General features: G+C 44.9%; 1 protein-coding gene across 2 annotated transcripts in view; it reads right to left on the bottom strand.

The window, feature by feature from the left end:
• The window catches only part of COMTD1 (catechol-O-methyltransferase domain containing 1), a 144,118-nt gene that overhangs the window by 32,054 nt on the left and 93,046 nt on the right, over window positions 1-19,018 (bottom strand). For both annotated transcript variants that reach the window (XM_073686064.1, XM_073686063.1), the window contains exons 4-5: window positions 13,428-13,546; window positions 8,598-8,652 (exon numbers count right to left, since the gene is read on the bottom strand). In XM_073686064.1, the coding sequence (XP_073542165.1) occupies window positions 8,598-8,652; window positions 13,428-13,546 (174 nt within the window). The remainder of the gene's footprint in view (window positions 1-8,597; window positions 8,653-13,427; window positions 13,547-19,018) is intronic.

Below are 19,018 nucleotides of genomic sequence, written 5' to 3'. Positions count from 1 at the left end.
CTGGGCAGCTCCCCTAGTTCTAGTCAGGAAAAAGGATGGAAGCATGAGAATGTGTGTAGATTACAGTCAAGTAAATCGCATTACACATAAAGATGCGTACCCTTTACCACGTATAGAGGAATCCCTGGCTGCCTTGAAGTCTGCAAATTACTTCTCCACCCTTGACCTCACTAGTGGGTACTGGCAAGTAGCTGTTGCTGAGGAGGATCGGGAGAAGACGGCCTTCACCACCCCGATAGGACTCTGCGAGTTCAATAGTATGCCGTTTGGACTCTGCAACGCCCCTGGAATGTCCCAGAGATTGATGGAGTGCTGCCTGGGACACTGCAACTTCGAGACTGTACTACTATACCTGGACGAGGTGATAGTGTACTCCAAAACGTATGAGGACCACTTGAAGCTCCTGGCGGAGGTATTTGAGTCACTGTCCTGGTATGGGATGAAGCTGAAGCCCTCAAAGTGCCACCTGCTCAAGCGAAAGGTACAGTACCTGGGGCACATCGTTAGTCCAGAGGGAGTAGCACCAGACCCGGAGAAGGTCACTGCCATCCAGAAATGGCCGGAGCTGAAGAGCCTCAAGGAGGTACGTCAGTTCCTGGGACTAGTCGGGTATTACCCGAGGTTTGTGAAGGACTATACCAAGAAAGCGGCGCCTCTGCAAGACCTCCTGGTAGGACAGTCCCCCAGAGGCAGAAATCCCCCGTTCCAGTGGGGTAAGGAGCAAGCTGAATCCTTTAATGTGATGAAGGCGATTCTGACCGGCGAAGAGATCCTGGCCTACCCTGACTACAGCCAACAATTCCTGCTGTACACTGATGCCAGCAACGAAGGATTAGGAGTTGTACTGAGTCAGAATCAGAATGGCCGAGAGAAGGTGATCGCCTATGCAAGCAGGAAGCTCCACCCGAGAGGAACCCGGACAACTATAGCAGCTTCAAGTTAGAGTTCCTGGCCCTGGTCTGGGCCATCACCGAGCGGTTCAATCACTACCTAGTCTCCAGTATGTTCACTGCCTTCACTGATGACAACCCCTTGACTCATCTGGAAACAGCTAAGCTAGGAGCCATGGAACAACGATGGATGGCTAGGCTGTCAAACTACCAATTCACTATTAAGTACCGGGTGGGCCGCAAGAACGCCAACGCCGATGCCCTGTCCAGGATGCCTCTCCAGTCGGACACTGAAGAAGAAGTGGATGACCTGGAGGAGATTGAACTACCTGCCTTTCATCGGAATGGAATGGTCCATGAGCAACGAGCCTCCAGGAGGCCTCGTGGTAAGACGTTAAACCCCCTGCCTCACCACAGCTGGAAGGAGACCCAGGACAGCGACCCGGTTGTCAGCCGTATCAAAGAACTGATAACCCAGGAAGGTTCCTCCCTGGAGAAAGAAGCGTCTCTCCAAGCCAAGCAGCTGTGGAATGAGAAGAGCCGGCTGTTCATCTATAGAGAGAAGCTGTGCCGGAGGTACGTCAACCCCAAAACCCATGAGATGGTATGGCAGATAGTTGTGCCCAAGACAGACATCCAGATGGTGTTGGAGGCCTACCAAGATCAGGCGGGGCACTTTGGCTGGAAGAAGCTAGAAACCCTGCTGAAGTGTCGGTTTTATTGGGTAGGAATGCGCAGTTCCATACAGAGGTGGTGCCGGAATTGTGGACCCTGTAGCCTTAGAAGAAAAGACTACAGCAGCCAGAAGGCACCCCTGCAACCCATCAAGACAACTCGTCCCTTGGAGATCGTGGCCCTGGATCATGTCAAGCTGTCACCCAGCAGGTCAGGATAGTCCTATGCCCTGACCATGGTGGATCACTACTCCCGGTTCCTGGTGGTCGCCCACGTCAAGGATCTAACGGCAGAAACTGCGGCGAAGATGTTTCAGGCGTACTTCTGCAGGCCCCATGGATACCCGGAGCAGGTGCTGACAGATCAAGGCTCAGCCTTTGAGGCCGAATTGTTCAAGGAGTTCTGCCATTTGTACGGGTGTAAAAAGATCAGGACTACACCATACCACCCCCAAACCAACGGTCTCTGTGAAAAGATAAATAACATCGTCATCGACCTGCTGAAGACCTTACCACTAGAGGAGAGAAATCAGTGGCCAGACCTACTACCTGACCTGGTAGATCTATACAACCACATACCTGTGAGTTCCACCAATTGTACTCCAGCATATCTCATGCGAGCCAGACCCGGGAAGTTGCCCATGGACCTGGAGCTTGGTGTAGTAGAACCAGAAGCAGATATGTTCACTGAGGACTGGGACATGACCAGACAGGAGCAGTACAGAAGAGTACAGGTCTGTGTCGAAGACAGTCTCACTCGGGTGAGGGACAAGCAGGAAGCCCACTATAATAAAAGTGCGCCCGCAGAACCCTTCACACCAGGAGAAGTGGTGTTAAAGAGGAAGAGGAGAAACCACAAACTTGATGATCAATGGGAGAGAGAACCCTACACTGTGTTAAATTCAAGATTTGATAACAAGAAGACCTGTTTGATTAGCAAAGACGGAGGAATAACGACTGCAACGGTATCTAGAGACCATCTGAAGTTGTGTCCAGACCTGCTAAAGCCCCAAGAAGAAGTACCTCTCACCGTCCCGGAGGAGCCTAAAGAAGCAGTACTCCATACTGACTTAGGAGATTTCCCGGCAGATTGGCCTCAACTAGGAGGAGCAGTAATAATCCCTGTGATCCAATTCTTTCAACAGCCAGAAGACCCTCCACAGCAAGTAGAGCCTGTAGGTGCTTCAGAAGAGCCTGCTCAAGAAGAATCCCCGGAAGAAGGATCCCCGGTTGAAGCAGAGCAAGAAGGCCCAGCCAATGGTACATTTGCCAGTCCCATAGAGAGGTTAAGGCAGTTTTACAATCTACCCACACGTAGAACTGACAGGGTAGCAGAAGGTGCAGACACAGATACCATCCACACTCCCGTACTACGCAGATCGACACGTAGCACACGAGGTCAGACCCCTGTCAGATACAGAGAGTAAAGAAAGAAACTCTGACAGTGTAGATAGTTGCCCTTGGGGTATTATATTGTGTATTTTCATGTATATGTATTTATTAACTTGTGTTTTGCTTATAATGGACAATCTAAGTGAAATGGACACTTTTCTTGTTTGCCTCTAATTACCCGTCAGGGTACATGCAGAACTTTGTGGCTGAGGACTATATGCAGCCCAAAAACTCTTGTTGTAAATAATTGCACTCCCTGGAGTGCCCCTTTAGGTGACCTCAGAAGAAAAACCTGTCTGGTGTGGCACTAACGGAGGTTCAACTCAGGATCACCATGCCCTGCAGCCACCCCAGGGCCTACGTGGAGGGTTTGGGACAGGTCCCTCAAGCTACCAAGTACTCTACCCTGTGAGATGGACATCCTGTCGGGGAACCTCACCGGAAAAAACTTGAATTCTGGGGTTGCTTATTGAATTGTATATATCTATTTATTATTTATAGTGTTTTATATGTAACGTTCAAGCTAAGTGCCTCCCATAAAGGGAAAAGTTATTGTTATTGTTGTTATAAAAAGTACTTCAGTCCGGGAGTACTGAGCTTTGCTAGGGGGGAATGTGGCGCCCTGCAGTGAAATAGTGCCACAGATCCTAGAGGGGTGCATGGACGGATTCCTCCACAAGAGACCCTCACAGCATACACACACCTCCACCTTCCACCTCAGACCACCAGAGGGAGCCCGTTAGGGATATAAATAGGGAAGGTGGAGCTAGGCAGTCTGGTCTGAAGTCTGGAGTAAGTCTGAAGTCTGTAAGGAGTCCAGTTACAGTTTAAGTCTGGAATCTAGAGTCTAAGTCTACAGTCTGCTGCACCCAGAGAGGTTGTCAGCCCAGCCCAGACTCAGGAGCTCAGGTTAGTGAGCCCAAGGCGTGCCGACGCCATAAGAGCGGTGAAGAGTAGCGAGGCCTACTGCCAGTGTGAAGCCTAGTTAGGGCCCTGAGCGGCCGAAGGCAAGTGGAGTAAGCGAGCTACATAGGGGGCAGAGGAGCTTAGCCAGCTCACCCCAAGACCATATACCGGACACCAGGTCCGTGTCTGCTAGGATCTCTAGGACCAGCAGAAACAACCAGAACCCCTGGCGAGCTACATGTCCCAGGAACACCAGAAGCTGACCGTTATCTCAGGGTCAGGAATCACAGAGGCCCAAGAGACCAGGGAGTGTGATCTCCAACAGAAGGCCCTACCACCAGGTCAGCAGGTGCAAGACAGAGACCAAGTTAGGCCTAGCTCCAGGCAGGTCATAAACTTATCAGGAAAAGGCAAGAAACAGGAGGCCCCACACCCGCTCACTGGGGAGAGTCCTGAAATCACCCTTCACCCTACAGTGCCCTGGATAGTGCCTGAAACACTACCAGTAAAGGTACTGAAGTGAACTGTTGTGAGTGTGCCTATTCTTCTTCCGACCCGGCTGGGTCCCCTCTGTCCTGCATCCCTTCTCCTACGCCGCCCTGAGGCCTCGCTCCACCTGTGGGGAGCCGTACCAACTAAGCTGCCTGACCACCGGCCTCAGAGGACTGTAGCAGCGCTGGTGATCCTCACCAGACACCACGGGTGGTGTCACGAACTTTCCCCTATCCCATACACCTTTTCCCCATTATTCCTTGCTTTTAAGAGTGACGCCAGGGTACGGCCTTGGGAGCCGGCCACCGCGGCATCCCCCCAAAACTAACAGCAAGGCCCGGGCGCCGAGTCGTCCCCATCCCCTGGGCGCGCCAATTGTGAGCCAGATCCTCTCATCTTTCATCAACATCTGAGCTCACGAATGCTCTTCTGAATGTATGGGCAAAAATTCCCCAAAAACACACCAAAATCTTATAGAAAACTGGAAGCTGTTTTAGCTGCAAAGAGGAGGTAGAACAACTACATATTAATGCCTATGGACGTACAATAGGATGTTATAAAAACTCCTGTATGGGTAATGTGTAGTGTCCCAATACTCATCCTATAACGACAAAAGTAACTGCTGTGCTACTTTCTGTAGCTTTAACTTTCTCTAGCGTCCATTAATTTCTATTGGGAGTACAGAAACACCTTAGCTCCGCAGCTCACAGCTATTTCCGTAGCCCAGCCTCCAGTGATATGTGCCTGAATGCAGTTATTCCCATTTCAAACATGAATGGCTTATATGAAAATAAAAAGAATCCCTTCCTGCTCATTTATACAATGAGTAAGTTGTCTATATGGAGCCAATGGCAGGATGGGTCCAGTCTAGTATATATATACACACACACACACACACTGCCCATCTGCAAAATATATATATACACACACACACACCCACACTGCCCCTCTGTAATATATATATATATATATATATATATATATATATATATATATATATATACACACACACACACACTGTCGCTGACAGACCTGGAGGTCATCATGATGACCTTGGGTTGCCATAGCAACGATTGGACCATCGCGATGACGTAGTGGGGGTGCCAATCTGAAGGGAGAGGGAGCCCTTTCCCTCTCCCAGCCTCTTAAATGCTGAGTTCTGTCACGATTCTTCTGGATGCAGTGAGTGACAGTTTAGCCGTCCATTCTTGGGCAGTGGCATGCTGAGCTGTCAGTATGGTGATGAAAAGCTCAGTCGTCCAAGCAAAGGCTAGGGAGTGCTGAGCTGTCAGTGTGTTGAGTGACAGTCAAGCCGCCCAATCAGGGCCTATGTGTGAGGGGTTTCCTCCACGTGTCTCCTGTTCGGAGTGATTACCTGGCTATTTAGCTGGCTCTCTGCCTCCAATTACTGCTAGTTGTAGCTTATGCTCGGTGGTACCTGCGTAGCTTGAGTTCCTGGGCTCAGTCTATGATCTATTGTTACCTGACCTGTGACCTTGTGTCTTGACCATCCGTTTGCTTAGCCTCTCTGTCTTGATCCACTACCTTCCTGGAATCCTGACCTCAGACTGTGACCTGACTATGCCTTTTTCTTACCCCTTTGTTTATGATGAGCTCTCTTGGTACTTGACCCTGGACCTCTGGACTACCCAGCCTCACGGCTTACCCGTGAGTAGTGATTAGCATCACACGACCGCTATTGATCGCAGCATTTAGGGTGTTAAAAGGCTCACACCGCTCCTGGCCGTGACAACGGAGCCGCTCCTGGCCATGACAGCAGAGCACGGTCATCACTTACGCCGAGCTCCCAGTGGCGATCATGCGGGCACAGCTTGATCGCCATGATGTAAGTTTACTTCATAGGTCATGAACCCCTTCTCAACCATGACGTGAACTTACTTCAAAGGTCAAGAAGGGATTAAAGGTGTTTTTCCACGTACAAAGTTAATTTTAAAGTTGAATTTAATCAATTCATCTAGGAATAATAATAACTTCCACAATTGGATGTGTTTTAAAAAAATGGTCCTGTGCTTAGATGATCGTATAAATGTGCCTCTGCTGTGTGCTGTGTAATGGCCGTATCTGACTGTACAGGGACATGGTCTAATCATACCACAACTTCTGGGCAGGGGAGGAAGCAAAAGAGAGTATACAGATAGCATAGCATGGGATCACAGCTGATTCTTTTTGTGAGATAAAGCATTTCTCTGCCTGTTTTTAAAAAATATTTTAACTCAAAGAAAGAATTATTTGCGATTCCACGCTGTAATGTCTGTATACTCTTTTGCGTCCTCCCCTGCCCAGGAGATGTGGTATGATCAGACCATGTTCCTGCACGGTCAGACACAGCCATTACACAGTACACAGCAGGGGCACATTTAGAAGATTATCTCAGCACAGGAACATTTTTTTTAAACACATCCAAATGTGGAAATTATTATTCCAAGATCTATTGATTAAAATTAACTTTATTCATGGGACAACCCCTTTAAGCCTACTTAAAAATCATTGATTTCGGCGGCACATCATCCTGTACAACTAAGTGATGTGTTTTTTGACGATAATACAATGTTATATGCACACAGAATGATTAGTTCTGTGCACATTGAAGGACGGTCTGTCTTTTAAAACAGCTTTTAAATGTAATTGCTTAGCGGTTGTTGAACGAAATGAGATGGCAAGTTCCTTTCCTGCAGAAGCTCCAGTCAAACAGTTCATCAATGTAACTGTGATTGTAGCCTCTCAGTATCCAATAATCGCTTTGTGTTAACACCAGGGAGTATGCTCATTAGTTAATGTAGTCTCTGCAACTGAAAGGAGCCTATAATGACCAATGAGCGCTCTCATCTAGAGTGAAGAAATGAGCTCATTGGACACTGAGCAGCTCAGTTGCTGCCATAATGTTCTACAGGCAGTAACACAGACACAGCTAATCACACAAAATTGTTATAACCTGTTTCTAGTCTTCACTGCACAGGCCACAATTAGGAGCAGTGCAGGTTGTGCACCCATGCTTTAGAGATTAAAATACAGGTGCATCTCACAAAATTAGAATATCATCAAAAAGTTAATTTATTTCAGTTCTTCAATACAGAAAGTGAAACTTATATTATATAGAGTCATTACAAACAGTGATCTATTTCAAGTGTTTATTTCTGTTAATGTTGATGATTATGGCTTACAGCCAATAAAAACACAAAAGTCATTATCTCAGTAAATTAGAATACTATAACAGCTGGAAAAATGTTTTTAAAATCCGAAATGTTGGCCTACTGAAATGTATGTTCAGTAAATGCACTCAATACTTGGTCGGGGCTCCTTTTGCATCAATTACTGCATCAATGCGGCGTGGCATGGAGGCCATCAGCCTGTGGCACTGCTGAGGTGTTATGGAAGCCCAGGTTGCTTTGATAGCAGCCTTCAGCTCGTCTGCATTGTTGGGTCTGGTGTCTCTCATATTCCTCTAGACAATACCCCATAGATTCTCTATGGGGTTAAGGTCAGGCGAGTTTGCTGGCCAATCAAGCACAGTGATACTGTTGTTTTCAAACCAGGTATTGGTACTTTTGGCAGTGTGGACAGATCCCAAGTCCTGCTGGAGAATGAAATTTCCATCTCCAAAAAGCTTGTAGGCAGAGGGAAGCATGAAGAGCTTTAAAATTTCCTGGTAGACAGCTGACTCTGGTCTTGAAAAAACACAGTGGACCTACACCAGTGGATGACATGGCTCCCCAAATCATCACTGATTGTGGAAACTTCACGCTAGACCTCAAGCAGCTTGGATTGTGTGCCTCTCCACTCTTCCTCCAGACTCTGGGACCTTGATTTCCAAATCAAAATTGGAACTCTGGCACCTTGTGGAGTGTGTCAGTCACTGCCTTCTGGACATCTGTCAAGTCAGCAGTCTTCCCCATGATTGTGAAGCCTACTAAAACAGACTAAGGGACCTTTTTAAATGTTTAGGAAACCTTTGCAGGTGATTTTTGTTAATTATTTTAATTTACTGACATAATGTTGATGATTATGGCTTACAGCCAATGAAAACACAAAAGTCATTAACAGAAATAAACTCTTGAAATAGATCACTCTGTTTGTAATGACTCTATATAATATGAGTTTCACTTGTTGTATTGAAGAACTGAAATAAATTAACTTTTTGATGATATTCTAATTTAGTGAGCTGCACCTGTATGGGGAAAATAAGGGTAATAAGAAGGAAGTCACCTGTGAGTGATTTAATTACCCAGTGTTTGTTCTTCAGATTTTACTTCCACCCGAATTTTATTGTCTACTTCAGCCTGCAAAAAGTATGAGAAAAAGAAATGTATACTATTTTTTTAGCTATACAAAGATTAGAAGCTTAGATACTTCAGAAAGACATTTTTCAGCATTATCTGTGACCTGTAAAATTCTAAATACACTAAAGCAGGGCCAGATTTGCCATTGGGCAATGTTGGCAAATGATAGATGGGCCAGTATGGCCATGTGCCGCATTGTCTGCTACACTATTAACAGTATCATGTTCTTAGGACGCCAATACTGTTAGCAGCTGTGGCGGAGCACGGTGCTCAGTCACTAAATCCAGCAGGACGCAAGCTTCTTCAAACCTATGGCCTGCTGTATACTGACATCATGCAGGAGATATCAGTCAGCACAATGATGTCACTACATTGCTCAAACCGAATCCTCTTCGACACAGGATAGAAGAGGACAAGGAGGCTGCGGAAACAGAGAACCTGGATTGGGTGAATATAAGTTGTTTTTTTTGTGCAGGGGGAATCGTCACACTGCATGAGAAACTGCAGGAGGACCCTCGTAATATACACTGCTCAAAAAAATAAAGGGAACACTCAAATAACACATCCTAGATCTGAATGAATTAAATATTCTCATTGAATACTTTGTTCTGTACAAAGTTGAATGTGCTAACAACAAAATCACACAAAAATCATCAATGGATGCCCTCCATGTGCTCACCAGAGGTAGCCTGACTGCCATTAGGTACCGAGATGAGATCCTCAGACCCCTTGTGAGACCATATGCTGGTGCGGTTGGCCCTGGGTTCCTCCTAATGCAGGACAATGCCAGACCTCATGTGACTGGAGTGTGTCAGCAGTTCCTGCAAGATGAAGGCATTGAAGCTATGGACTGGCCGCCCGTTCCCCAGACCTGAATCCGATTGAGCACACCTGGGACATCATGTCTCGCTCCATCCACCAACGTCACGTTGCACTACAGACTGTCCAGGAGTTGGTGGATGCTTTAGTCCAGGTCTGGTAGGAGATCCCATAGGAGACCATCCGCAACCTGATCAGGAGCATGCCCAAGCGTTGTAGGGAAGTTATACAGGCACATGGAGGCCACACACAATACTGAGCCTCATTTTGACTTGTTTTAAGGACATTACATCAAAGTTGGATCAGCCTGTAGTGTGTTTTTCCACTTTAATTTTGGGGAAGACTCCAAATCCAGGCCTCCATTGGTTAATAAATTTGATTTCCATTGATGATTTTTGTGTGATTTTGTTGTCAGCACATTCAACTTTGTACAGAACAAAGTATTCAATGAGAATATTTCATTCATTCAGATCTAGGATGTGTTATTTGAGCGTTCCCTTTATTTGTTTGAGCAGTGTATTTTATATGAGGGTTTGTGGTGGACATCATACTATATATGAGGGAGTGTGGTGGACAGCATACTGTATATGGGAGGCTGTGGTGGGCATCATAATACTATATATGAGGGGCTGTGGTGGACATCATACTGTATATGGGGGGCTATGGTGACCACCTCATTTTACTATATTATAAATATTATTATATTATACTGTGAGGTCATCATACTATGTGGAAGGTCATGAATAGGGTCTCACAGTGGGTGACAACACAAAGGGGCTTCAACAGTGGCAAAATAACTTTAAGTGCTGCAATACATACCCCTCTTCATGTCTTAAAAGGTTGGGAGGTATGTCCTTCTGTGACTGAGGCTATGTGGTGTCATAGGACTTTTGTTATGGGGTCCCGTCACTTCTATAGTAAAAGGGAATTATTACAATATACAGGCACTAAGGATTATATTTATAAGGAACCACAATGGGTGATTGTTATTATAGGGGAAGCAAAAAAGGCATTAATAAAAAAAGCACAGAGGATATTTTTATTACTATTATAAGGAGGTTAGGAGTCATGACTTTTGTGTTTTCATTGGCTGTAAGCCATAATCATCAACATTAACTGAAGTAAACACTAGAAATAGATCACTCTGCTTGTAATGACTCTATATAATATATGAGTTTCACTTTTTGTATTGAAGAACTGAAATAAATTAACTATTTGATGATATTCTAATTTTGTAATTTTGTGAGAAGCACTTGTACAATCCAAATTTCAGTATGATAGATTGACTCTTTTAGAAGTTACAGCGATTTTTCTGGTTAAAGTAGTGAGTGAATCACCCTGTATTACTATACTAAGCACAGAAGGGACATCACTATTGCCTAGGGCACTCGTTATTAAGCTATATGGTTTGTGTAAAAGTGGGGAATGTGAGGAGGGTGCTGGAAAGCAGTAAACCAAAGATGTTTCTGCAGTACATTTGGCAGGGATAAGTTATGAATGGAGGAAGTGGTCATGGTGGTCTGGGCTGAATGGAAAAGAAAAGCGAAAATGAATGACAATGATCATCGAGAATGTCACTGGTGAGAACCTGTACATTATATGCAAATATGGTCTGCTGAACACTGAAAACTGATATTTCCACCATACAGTGACCATATAATGGTAATATCAGTCCTAGTACAGTGGTTTTGGTTAATTATTAGTATTGGTATTTCTACTTCAGTATATGCGGGTTATATGTGGTTATGGACTGCTGGTATTTGTCTGTTATGCAATATTATTATTGAGGTATTATTATTAAAAGGAACCTGTCATCAGCAAAACTGCTATTAACCTGAAGATATGGGCTTAATCTGCAGATTAATAGCGTTACTAACCTACCTGGTGCCCGCACGTAATCGAACTCTGCAGAGAGAAAATGAACTTTATTCTCCCCGGCAGCAGGGGAGAATAAAATTAATTTTCTGCCAGCAGAATTCAGCTAAGTGCAGGCTCCGGGCAGGTTATTAACGCTATGAACCTACAGATTAACCCCATATCTACAAGTTAATAGTGTTTTTGCTGGTGACAGATTCCCTTTAAAACTCATATATTGGTATTACTGGAAATATAGATCTTTTAGTAAATCTTAATTTCTTCCAGGCAGAGTAATATTAGTAATAGAGACTCCCCATCTGGGGAAGTAGACAGAATGGGCCTCTGTGCTTTGCATCATCAGGGCTGAAATTCAGTCCCAGTCCATTCCTGCAAGCAAGTACAGTGGGTACGGAAAGTATTCAGACACCTTTAAATTTTTCACTCTTTGTTTTATTGCAGCCATTTGGTAAATTCTAAAAAGTTTTTTTTTCTCAGTACACTCTGCACCCCATCTTGACTGAAAAATAACAGAAATGTAGAAATTTTTGCAAATTTCTAAAAAAAGAAAAACTGAAATATCACATGGTCATAAGTATTCAAACCCTTTGCTCATTATTGAGAAGAAGTATCCTTTTGAGCTAGTACAGCCATGAGTCTTCTTGGGAATGGTGCAAAAAGTTTTTCACACCTGAATTTGGGGATCCTCTGCCATTCTTCCTTCTAAATCCTCTCCAGTTCCATCAGGTTGGATGGTGAACGTTGGTGGACAGCCATTTTCAGGTCTCTCCAGAGATGCTCAATTGGGTCTAGGTCAGGGCTCTTGCTAGGCCAGCCAAGAATGGTCACAGAGTTGCTCTGAAGCCACTCCTTTGTTATTTTAGCTGTGTGCTTAGGGTCATTGTCTTGTTGGAAGGTGAACCTTCGGCCAAGTCTGGGTCCAGAGCACTCTGGAAGAGGTTTCATCCAGGATATGTCTGTACTTGGCCGCATTCATGTTTCCTTCAATAGCAACCAGTCGTCCTGTCCCTGCAGCTGCAAAAAAAACCCATAGCATGATGCTTCCACTACCATGTTTCACTGTTGGGATTGTATTGGGCAGGTGATGAGCAGTGCCTGGTTTTCTCCACACATACCACTTAGAATTATCACCAAAAAGTTCTATCTTCATCTCATCAGACCAGAGTTTCTCATAGTCTGGGAGTCCTTCAGGTGTTTTTGAGCAAACTCTATGCGGGCTTTCATATGTCTTGCACTGAGGAGAGGCTTCCGTTGGGCCACTCTACCATAAACGCCTGACTGGTGGAGGGCTGCAGTGAGAGTTGACTTTGTGGAACTTTCTCCCATCTCCCTACTGAATCTCTGGAGCTCAGCCACAGTGATCTTGGGGTTCCTCTTTACCTCTCTCACCAAGACTCTTCTCCCACGATTGCTCAGTTTGGCTGGACGGCCAGATCTAGGAAGACTTCTGGTGGTCCCAAACTTCTTCCATTTAAGGATTATGGAGGCCACTGTGCTCTTAGGAACCTTGAGTAATGCAAAAATTCTTTAGTAACCTTGGCCAGATCTGTGCTTTGCCACAATTCTGTCTCTGAGCTCATTGAGCAGTTCCTTTGAGCTCATGATTCTCATTTGGTCTGACATGCACTGTGAGCTGTGAGGTCTTATATAGACAGGTGTGCGCCTTTCCAAATCAAGTCCTATCAGTTTAATTAAACACAGCTGGACTCCAATGAAGGAGTAGAACCATCTCAAGGAGGATCACAAGGAAATGGACAGCATGTGACTTAAATATGAGTGTCTGAGCAAAGGGTCTGAATACTTATGACCATGTGATATTTCAGTTTTTGTTTTTTAATAAATTTGCAAAAATGTCTACATTTCTGTTTTTTTTTCAGTCAAGATGAGGTGCAGAGTGTACTTTAATGAGAAAAAAAATGAACTTTTTAGAATTTACCAAATGGCTGCAATGAAACAAAGAGTGAAAAATTTAAAGGGGTCTGAATACTTTCCATATACACTGTATGTACAAGCACCTAGAAGTTTTCTCACATGCCAAAAGGCCTATATCTGTATGCGATAATAATAAGTGGATACCATACCTCTCTCCAAAATTTCCTTGCACAATCCACATCTTCTGTCTCTCGCACATGTGCAACTAATTTTCCATCAGATGGCAACACCAAGGCGAGGATCAAGGGGTTATAGCCATAGCTGCACCCTGTAAACATAAAAGCTATTATTTTCAAGTGGAGAAACAACATGATACTTATCATATTTACTTCAATAGCATGAAGATAAAATGAACTGCCAAGCACACTATACATTATAGGGCACTGTAAAAAAAACTGCCCCACAGATTTTGAAGTACAAAATGGTGTACATTTGGTGTGCCACATTAATACAACAATCTGATCAACAAATTTTATATGTTCTCTTTTGGAAAAGGCTGTATTCACACGATGCGATCATCATGCTTATTTTTTGTCACTGTATTTCAAAATAGAAGCAAAAATGCATACATTTTCCTGTGATTTTGTAAAATTAGTTATTTACATATATACTTACAGTATTTGCATAGTGTGAACATGGCCTGAGGAATCATAGAAAAAGGTGCCATGATGTTTTTTTTTTAGGGGATGTTGAACCAAGAAGTATCATCATAAGCCCTCACTAAAAATCATATTCCTAAACTTTGATGTCGTACTGGACCAGTGACGCTCAATGGCATTACATAGCGCATTACTTATATAACAGTTACATCGCGATAAACAAAATTGCACATTAATTGGTGGATAACATTTTTCCACGGCCTTTATTTATATTTTTTTAAAACAGACAAAACATATCAATATAACGCCAGATTTTTATATATCTATAACCATATATCAATCAAAGCTTTGCAAAAGTGATCAGTGAGCATGCTCGCCACTATTTGAGTGCTCGAGATGCTCGGTGCTCGACGAGTATTGAAATGCTCGGGAGCTTGCGTCCCCGCCCCGCATGTTTGGCACTGTTTAGACAGTGAATTAACATGCGAGTATTGCCTGCCACTCAGTGTAATGCCGCAGCCATGTTGGTTGTGGCATTATAGTGATTGGCTGGCCGCATAGTGTCATCGGGTCTATATAAGACCCGGGACCCTATGCTCGTCACAGTGTACCGGTCAAGCAGGCAGAGTAGGGAGAGGTGCTGCTAAGTGAGGGAGAGAATTGGTGGTTGTTTTAGTCAGGTATTCCACAGCATTACAAATCTACACTAACAGCCCTTCTAAGGACTAATTCTGATGCATATTAATCCTTGTGATAGCAGTAATTAGGCAGGCAGATTTTATGGAGAGCGTATACAACAGAACAAGGTTCATTGCACGTTCTTTCTGCTGCTGTTATTCATATCCATAGTCCTAGCTATCAGGACTAATAATCTTTTTGCTCTTAATCCTGATTATTTTGTTGAAAACCATTATAATACACCATTTGTACTGCTCCATTTGCTTGTTAGCAGTATTCAGGCGAAGATGCCTCCCACCCAGCACCTGTCGTTGCACACTTGCAACCACCACCACCAGCAACCACGTCCTTGTTCCAGTGCAGCGTTCAGTTGTCCTTACCCCAGTCCTTTGAATGTAAGCACAAATACGCAGCCAACCACCCAGAGTCCACAATACTAAACGGCCACATTTCTTGACAGCTTGCACTGGAAATGTTGCCTTTCAGGATCATGGAGAGGGAAGCTTTCCGCAACTTCATGGCGGCGGCCGTCCCTTGCTACTCGGTTCCCAGCAGCAACTATTTCTCCCGGTGTGCCATCCTCGCCATACACAAGTGTGTCCCCCAGAACATTACCCATGCCCTCACCAACGCAGTTACTGGGAAGGTCCACCTAACCACGGACACGTTGACAAGTGCTTGTGTCCAGGGACAGTACATCTCTCTGACGGCACACTGGGTTAATACTGTGGAAGCCGGGACCCAGTCAAACTATGGGACGGAACATGTCCTCCCGAAGCCGAGGATTTTGGGCCCTGGGTCAATCAGGGTTGCCCCCTCATTCTACAGCTTCTGCACCTCCTCCTCCTCTTTAGCCTCCATCTCCGAAGTGACTACATCAGTCGGAAGCTGGAAGCACTGCCTCAGCCAAGTGGCAACAGGCTCTGCTGAAGCTAATATGCTTAGGTGACAAACCGCACACTGCTGCAGAGTTCTTGAAAGCTGTAACAGAGCAGGCAGATCTGTGGCTCTCACCGCTGAACCTACAGCCAGGCATGGTTGTGTGTGACAATGGCCGGAACCTGGTGGCGGCTAAGGCTTGGCAAGCTCGCACACGTACCACGCCTGGCCCATGTGCTCAATGTGTTCAGTGGTTTCTCAAAACCTACCTGGATCTGCCTGAGCTGCTTGTGAAAGTACGCCGTGTGTGCCCATTTCAGAAAGTCACCAACAGCTTCCGCCGCCCTCGCCGTGCTACATCAGCGTTTGCAGCTTCCAGCTCACCTTCTGGTGTGTGATGTCACCACGCACTGGAACTCAACGTTGCATATGTTGGGAAGGATTTGTGAGCAGCAGAGGGCAGTAAAAGCTTCAACACGTCGGTTGGTATTCAGGTCAGCCTCTGCACATAAGAGCTGATGAGTGGGCATCGATGTCTGACATCTGTGCTGTCCTCCAAAACTTTGAGGACTCCACCAAGATTGTAAGCGGCGATGAAGTCATAATTAGCGTCACCATCCCGCTTTTCTGTCTACTGAAACGCTCGATGCTCACAATTAAAGAGGAGGCATTGCAGGTGGAGCACGATGAGATGGAGCAATGAACTATACAGGGTGATGCTACACAGCCCAGCCTCATCTCATCTCATCTCAATGCGGATTGAGTGATAATGAGGAGGAGGAAGAGGTGGAACAGGAGCTGTTTTCCTGCGCTACAGACGGTACTACCCACACAACATTCATACTGTCTGTTCAGTGTGGATGGCCTGAGGAGAGGGAGATCGAGGAGGAGGACCAGGAGGAGAATGAGAGCATGGACTGTCATCCTCTTGGTCAGGACAGGGACATCTTGGCTGTTGGCAGTCTGGCACACATGGCTGATGTGACGCTAGTCATTAACTCACAGAACGACCATGAGGCAGATAGTCAGACATTCCAGGGTCAATACCAAGACAGCACGTAGATACCAAGGGAAAAGACAGGGGCGTTAGTCAGGTCACAGTCCAGGGTCAATACCAAGAGAGCACGTAGATACCAAGGGAAAAGACAGAGGCGTTAGTCAAGTCACAGTCCAGGGTCAATACCAAGAGAGCACATAGATATCAAGGGAAAAGACAGAGGCATAAGTTAGGTCACAGTCCAGGGTCAATACCAAGAGAAAGCGAAACAAAGCCAAAGGACAAGACAAGGGGGTAGTCAGAACACGTTCCAAAGGCCAGGCAGCAGAAGATCAGAACACAGAACCCTAGGCACAGAGAAACAAACCTCACACCAGCTGAATGTATGTCTGGCAGAGGTCAGGGAGAAACAGCCCAGTTGAGTAGCCTGGCAATCACCTGGAACAATGAACACCTGGAAATAAACAGCGCCTCCCAATCCCAGATTGGACAACCGAGCTGTCAATCAACAAACTGACAGTTTCAGCACGCCCTGTACCAGATTGGATAGTCGAGCTGTCAATCACAGTACTGACAGCTCCAGCACGCCCCTGCACCAGATTGGACGGCTGAGTTTTCAGTAACTGCATCCCAGTAAAAGATAAACCGTGGCACTACTGTACACTGGTGCTCGAGTAAGGGCCAAACCCTTATGATCATAGAAAATAGCCTCGGCACTCACAAAGTTTTCAATCTACAAGGATTTTAATGCAGTCCACAAAAAACATAAACGTTTTGGTCATTCAGACCTTCATCAGTAAACAGACTGCTTGTCAAATGGTAGAAACAAGAAGGACCCAGCGGTAACCAGCGGTGGATACCGCGTTCTGATGCGGACTTTATTTTCCTATACGGGTTTAAGAGCTACACAACTAGGGACACTGTGTCCTTCTTATTTCTACCATTTGACAAGCAGTCTGTTTACTGATGAAGGTCTGTATGACCGAAACGTTTATGTTTTTTGTGGACTGCATTAAAATCCTTGCATATTGAAAACTTTGTGAGTGCCAAGGATTTTCTAGTAAATGCATCCCAGACACACTGAGGGGTGGAACCGTGACATGTGACTTTATGTTCCTCTGTCTTTCCCGTTACCCTCACAATGTATGCATTTTGGCCAACACTTACTACTGGTTGGTCACACTTCTAGACCCACGCTACAAGGAGAACGTTCTATCTCTCCGTCTTGTGGCGGAGAGGTCTAATAAAATGTTGCAGTACCAGAAAGCCCTTGTTGAAGAATTATTTAAAAAATTCCCATCTGAAAAAACTGGCGGCAGAGGTCACAGTTTGTTGGACAACCTAGGAGTACAGGCGAGGGAGGCACATAAACGATGAAGCAGAGGCAGGGGAATGCTGTCAAAGGTCTGGGACAGTTTTCTTAGACCCTCTCAGCACCCAGGCCCTGATGCGCGGGTTACTCTAACAAGGAGGGAAAAGTTTTGGAAGATGCTGAAGGGCTACCTTGGTGACCGTACCAGCGTCCTCCGTGATTCCTCTGTGCCTTACAACTATTGGGTATCCAAGCTGGACACATGGCATGAAGTGTCTCTCTACGCCTTGAAGGTCCTGGCCGCTAGCATTTTGTCAGAGATGGTATTTAGTGCTACCGAGGGTATTATAACATATACGCAATAACAATATAGGAGACCCACTTCTTAATGGGAAGGCCAATTCAAATCGAGCTATATTCTACAATATTACCTCTATTATCTGAAATTTGTTTACGGGTGAGCTATCGCAGTATGGATAGCGTATTACACCAATCCAGCCAGGTATTATTGCCTTAGGCTATGTTCACACATCATAGTTTTTTTTGTGTCACAGATATGCAGCAAAACCTAATCTCTGGCAGGAAAGAAGCTGCGTCAAAAACGCAGGTTTTGCTGCCTTTTTTGCTGCATTTTTGGTGTTTTTTATGCGTGTTTTGCAGCATTGTGTCTCTTGTTCATGCTTTGTCTCTTTTATACATGTACATAAAGTTCAGTGAAAAAAAAATCTCATTTTGGTTTTGGCATAACAGAGGGGAGGTGAATTGTTCAGGAATAGTTTAACTAACAAACTCAATGCACTGCCAGTGTGTATGACACTATTTACTTTCACACTATGGGGTTTGCCATTCAGTTGCACAGGCATTGTTAAATTTCACACCTCCATGGGCCACAGGTATTGTTCAATCTCACACATAGCTGAGCCAATGTTTACAATTATACACATCACTAATTTAATTAAACACTCCTTATACAAACTACCATCTCAGTGACCAAGACAAGATGGTAAAATCACAAAAATAAATGTGTTTCACATACTGTTGTACTTGCTTATTTTCACTAAAAACACAGCAAAACCTGAGAGTTATGTTCACCATCATGTTTTTTAAATGTTTTTCACTACCCATTACTTCCTATGGGTGAAAAAACGCTGAAAAAACGCTGAAAGAAGTGACATGCTGTATTTTCCAAAAAAGGCAGCAAGGCACAAAAATCCGCAACAAAAAAACCCCATGATGTGTGAACAGAAAATTCTGGTTTCTCATAAACTTTGCTGG

Source organism: Phyllobates terribilis, unplaced genomic scaffold, assembly GCF_046119375.1.
Source record: "Phyllobates terribilis strain yellow unplaced genomic scaffold, ASM4611937v1 Scaffold_5__5_contigs__length_657084704, whole genome shotgun sequence".
Lineage (NCBI taxonomy): Eukaryota > Metazoa > Chordata > Amphibia > Anura > Dendrobatidae > Phyllobates > Phyllobates terribilis.
The sequence above is the reverse complement of the archived record's forward strand: the minus strand, read 5'-3'. Positions and strand labels throughout refer to the sequence as shown.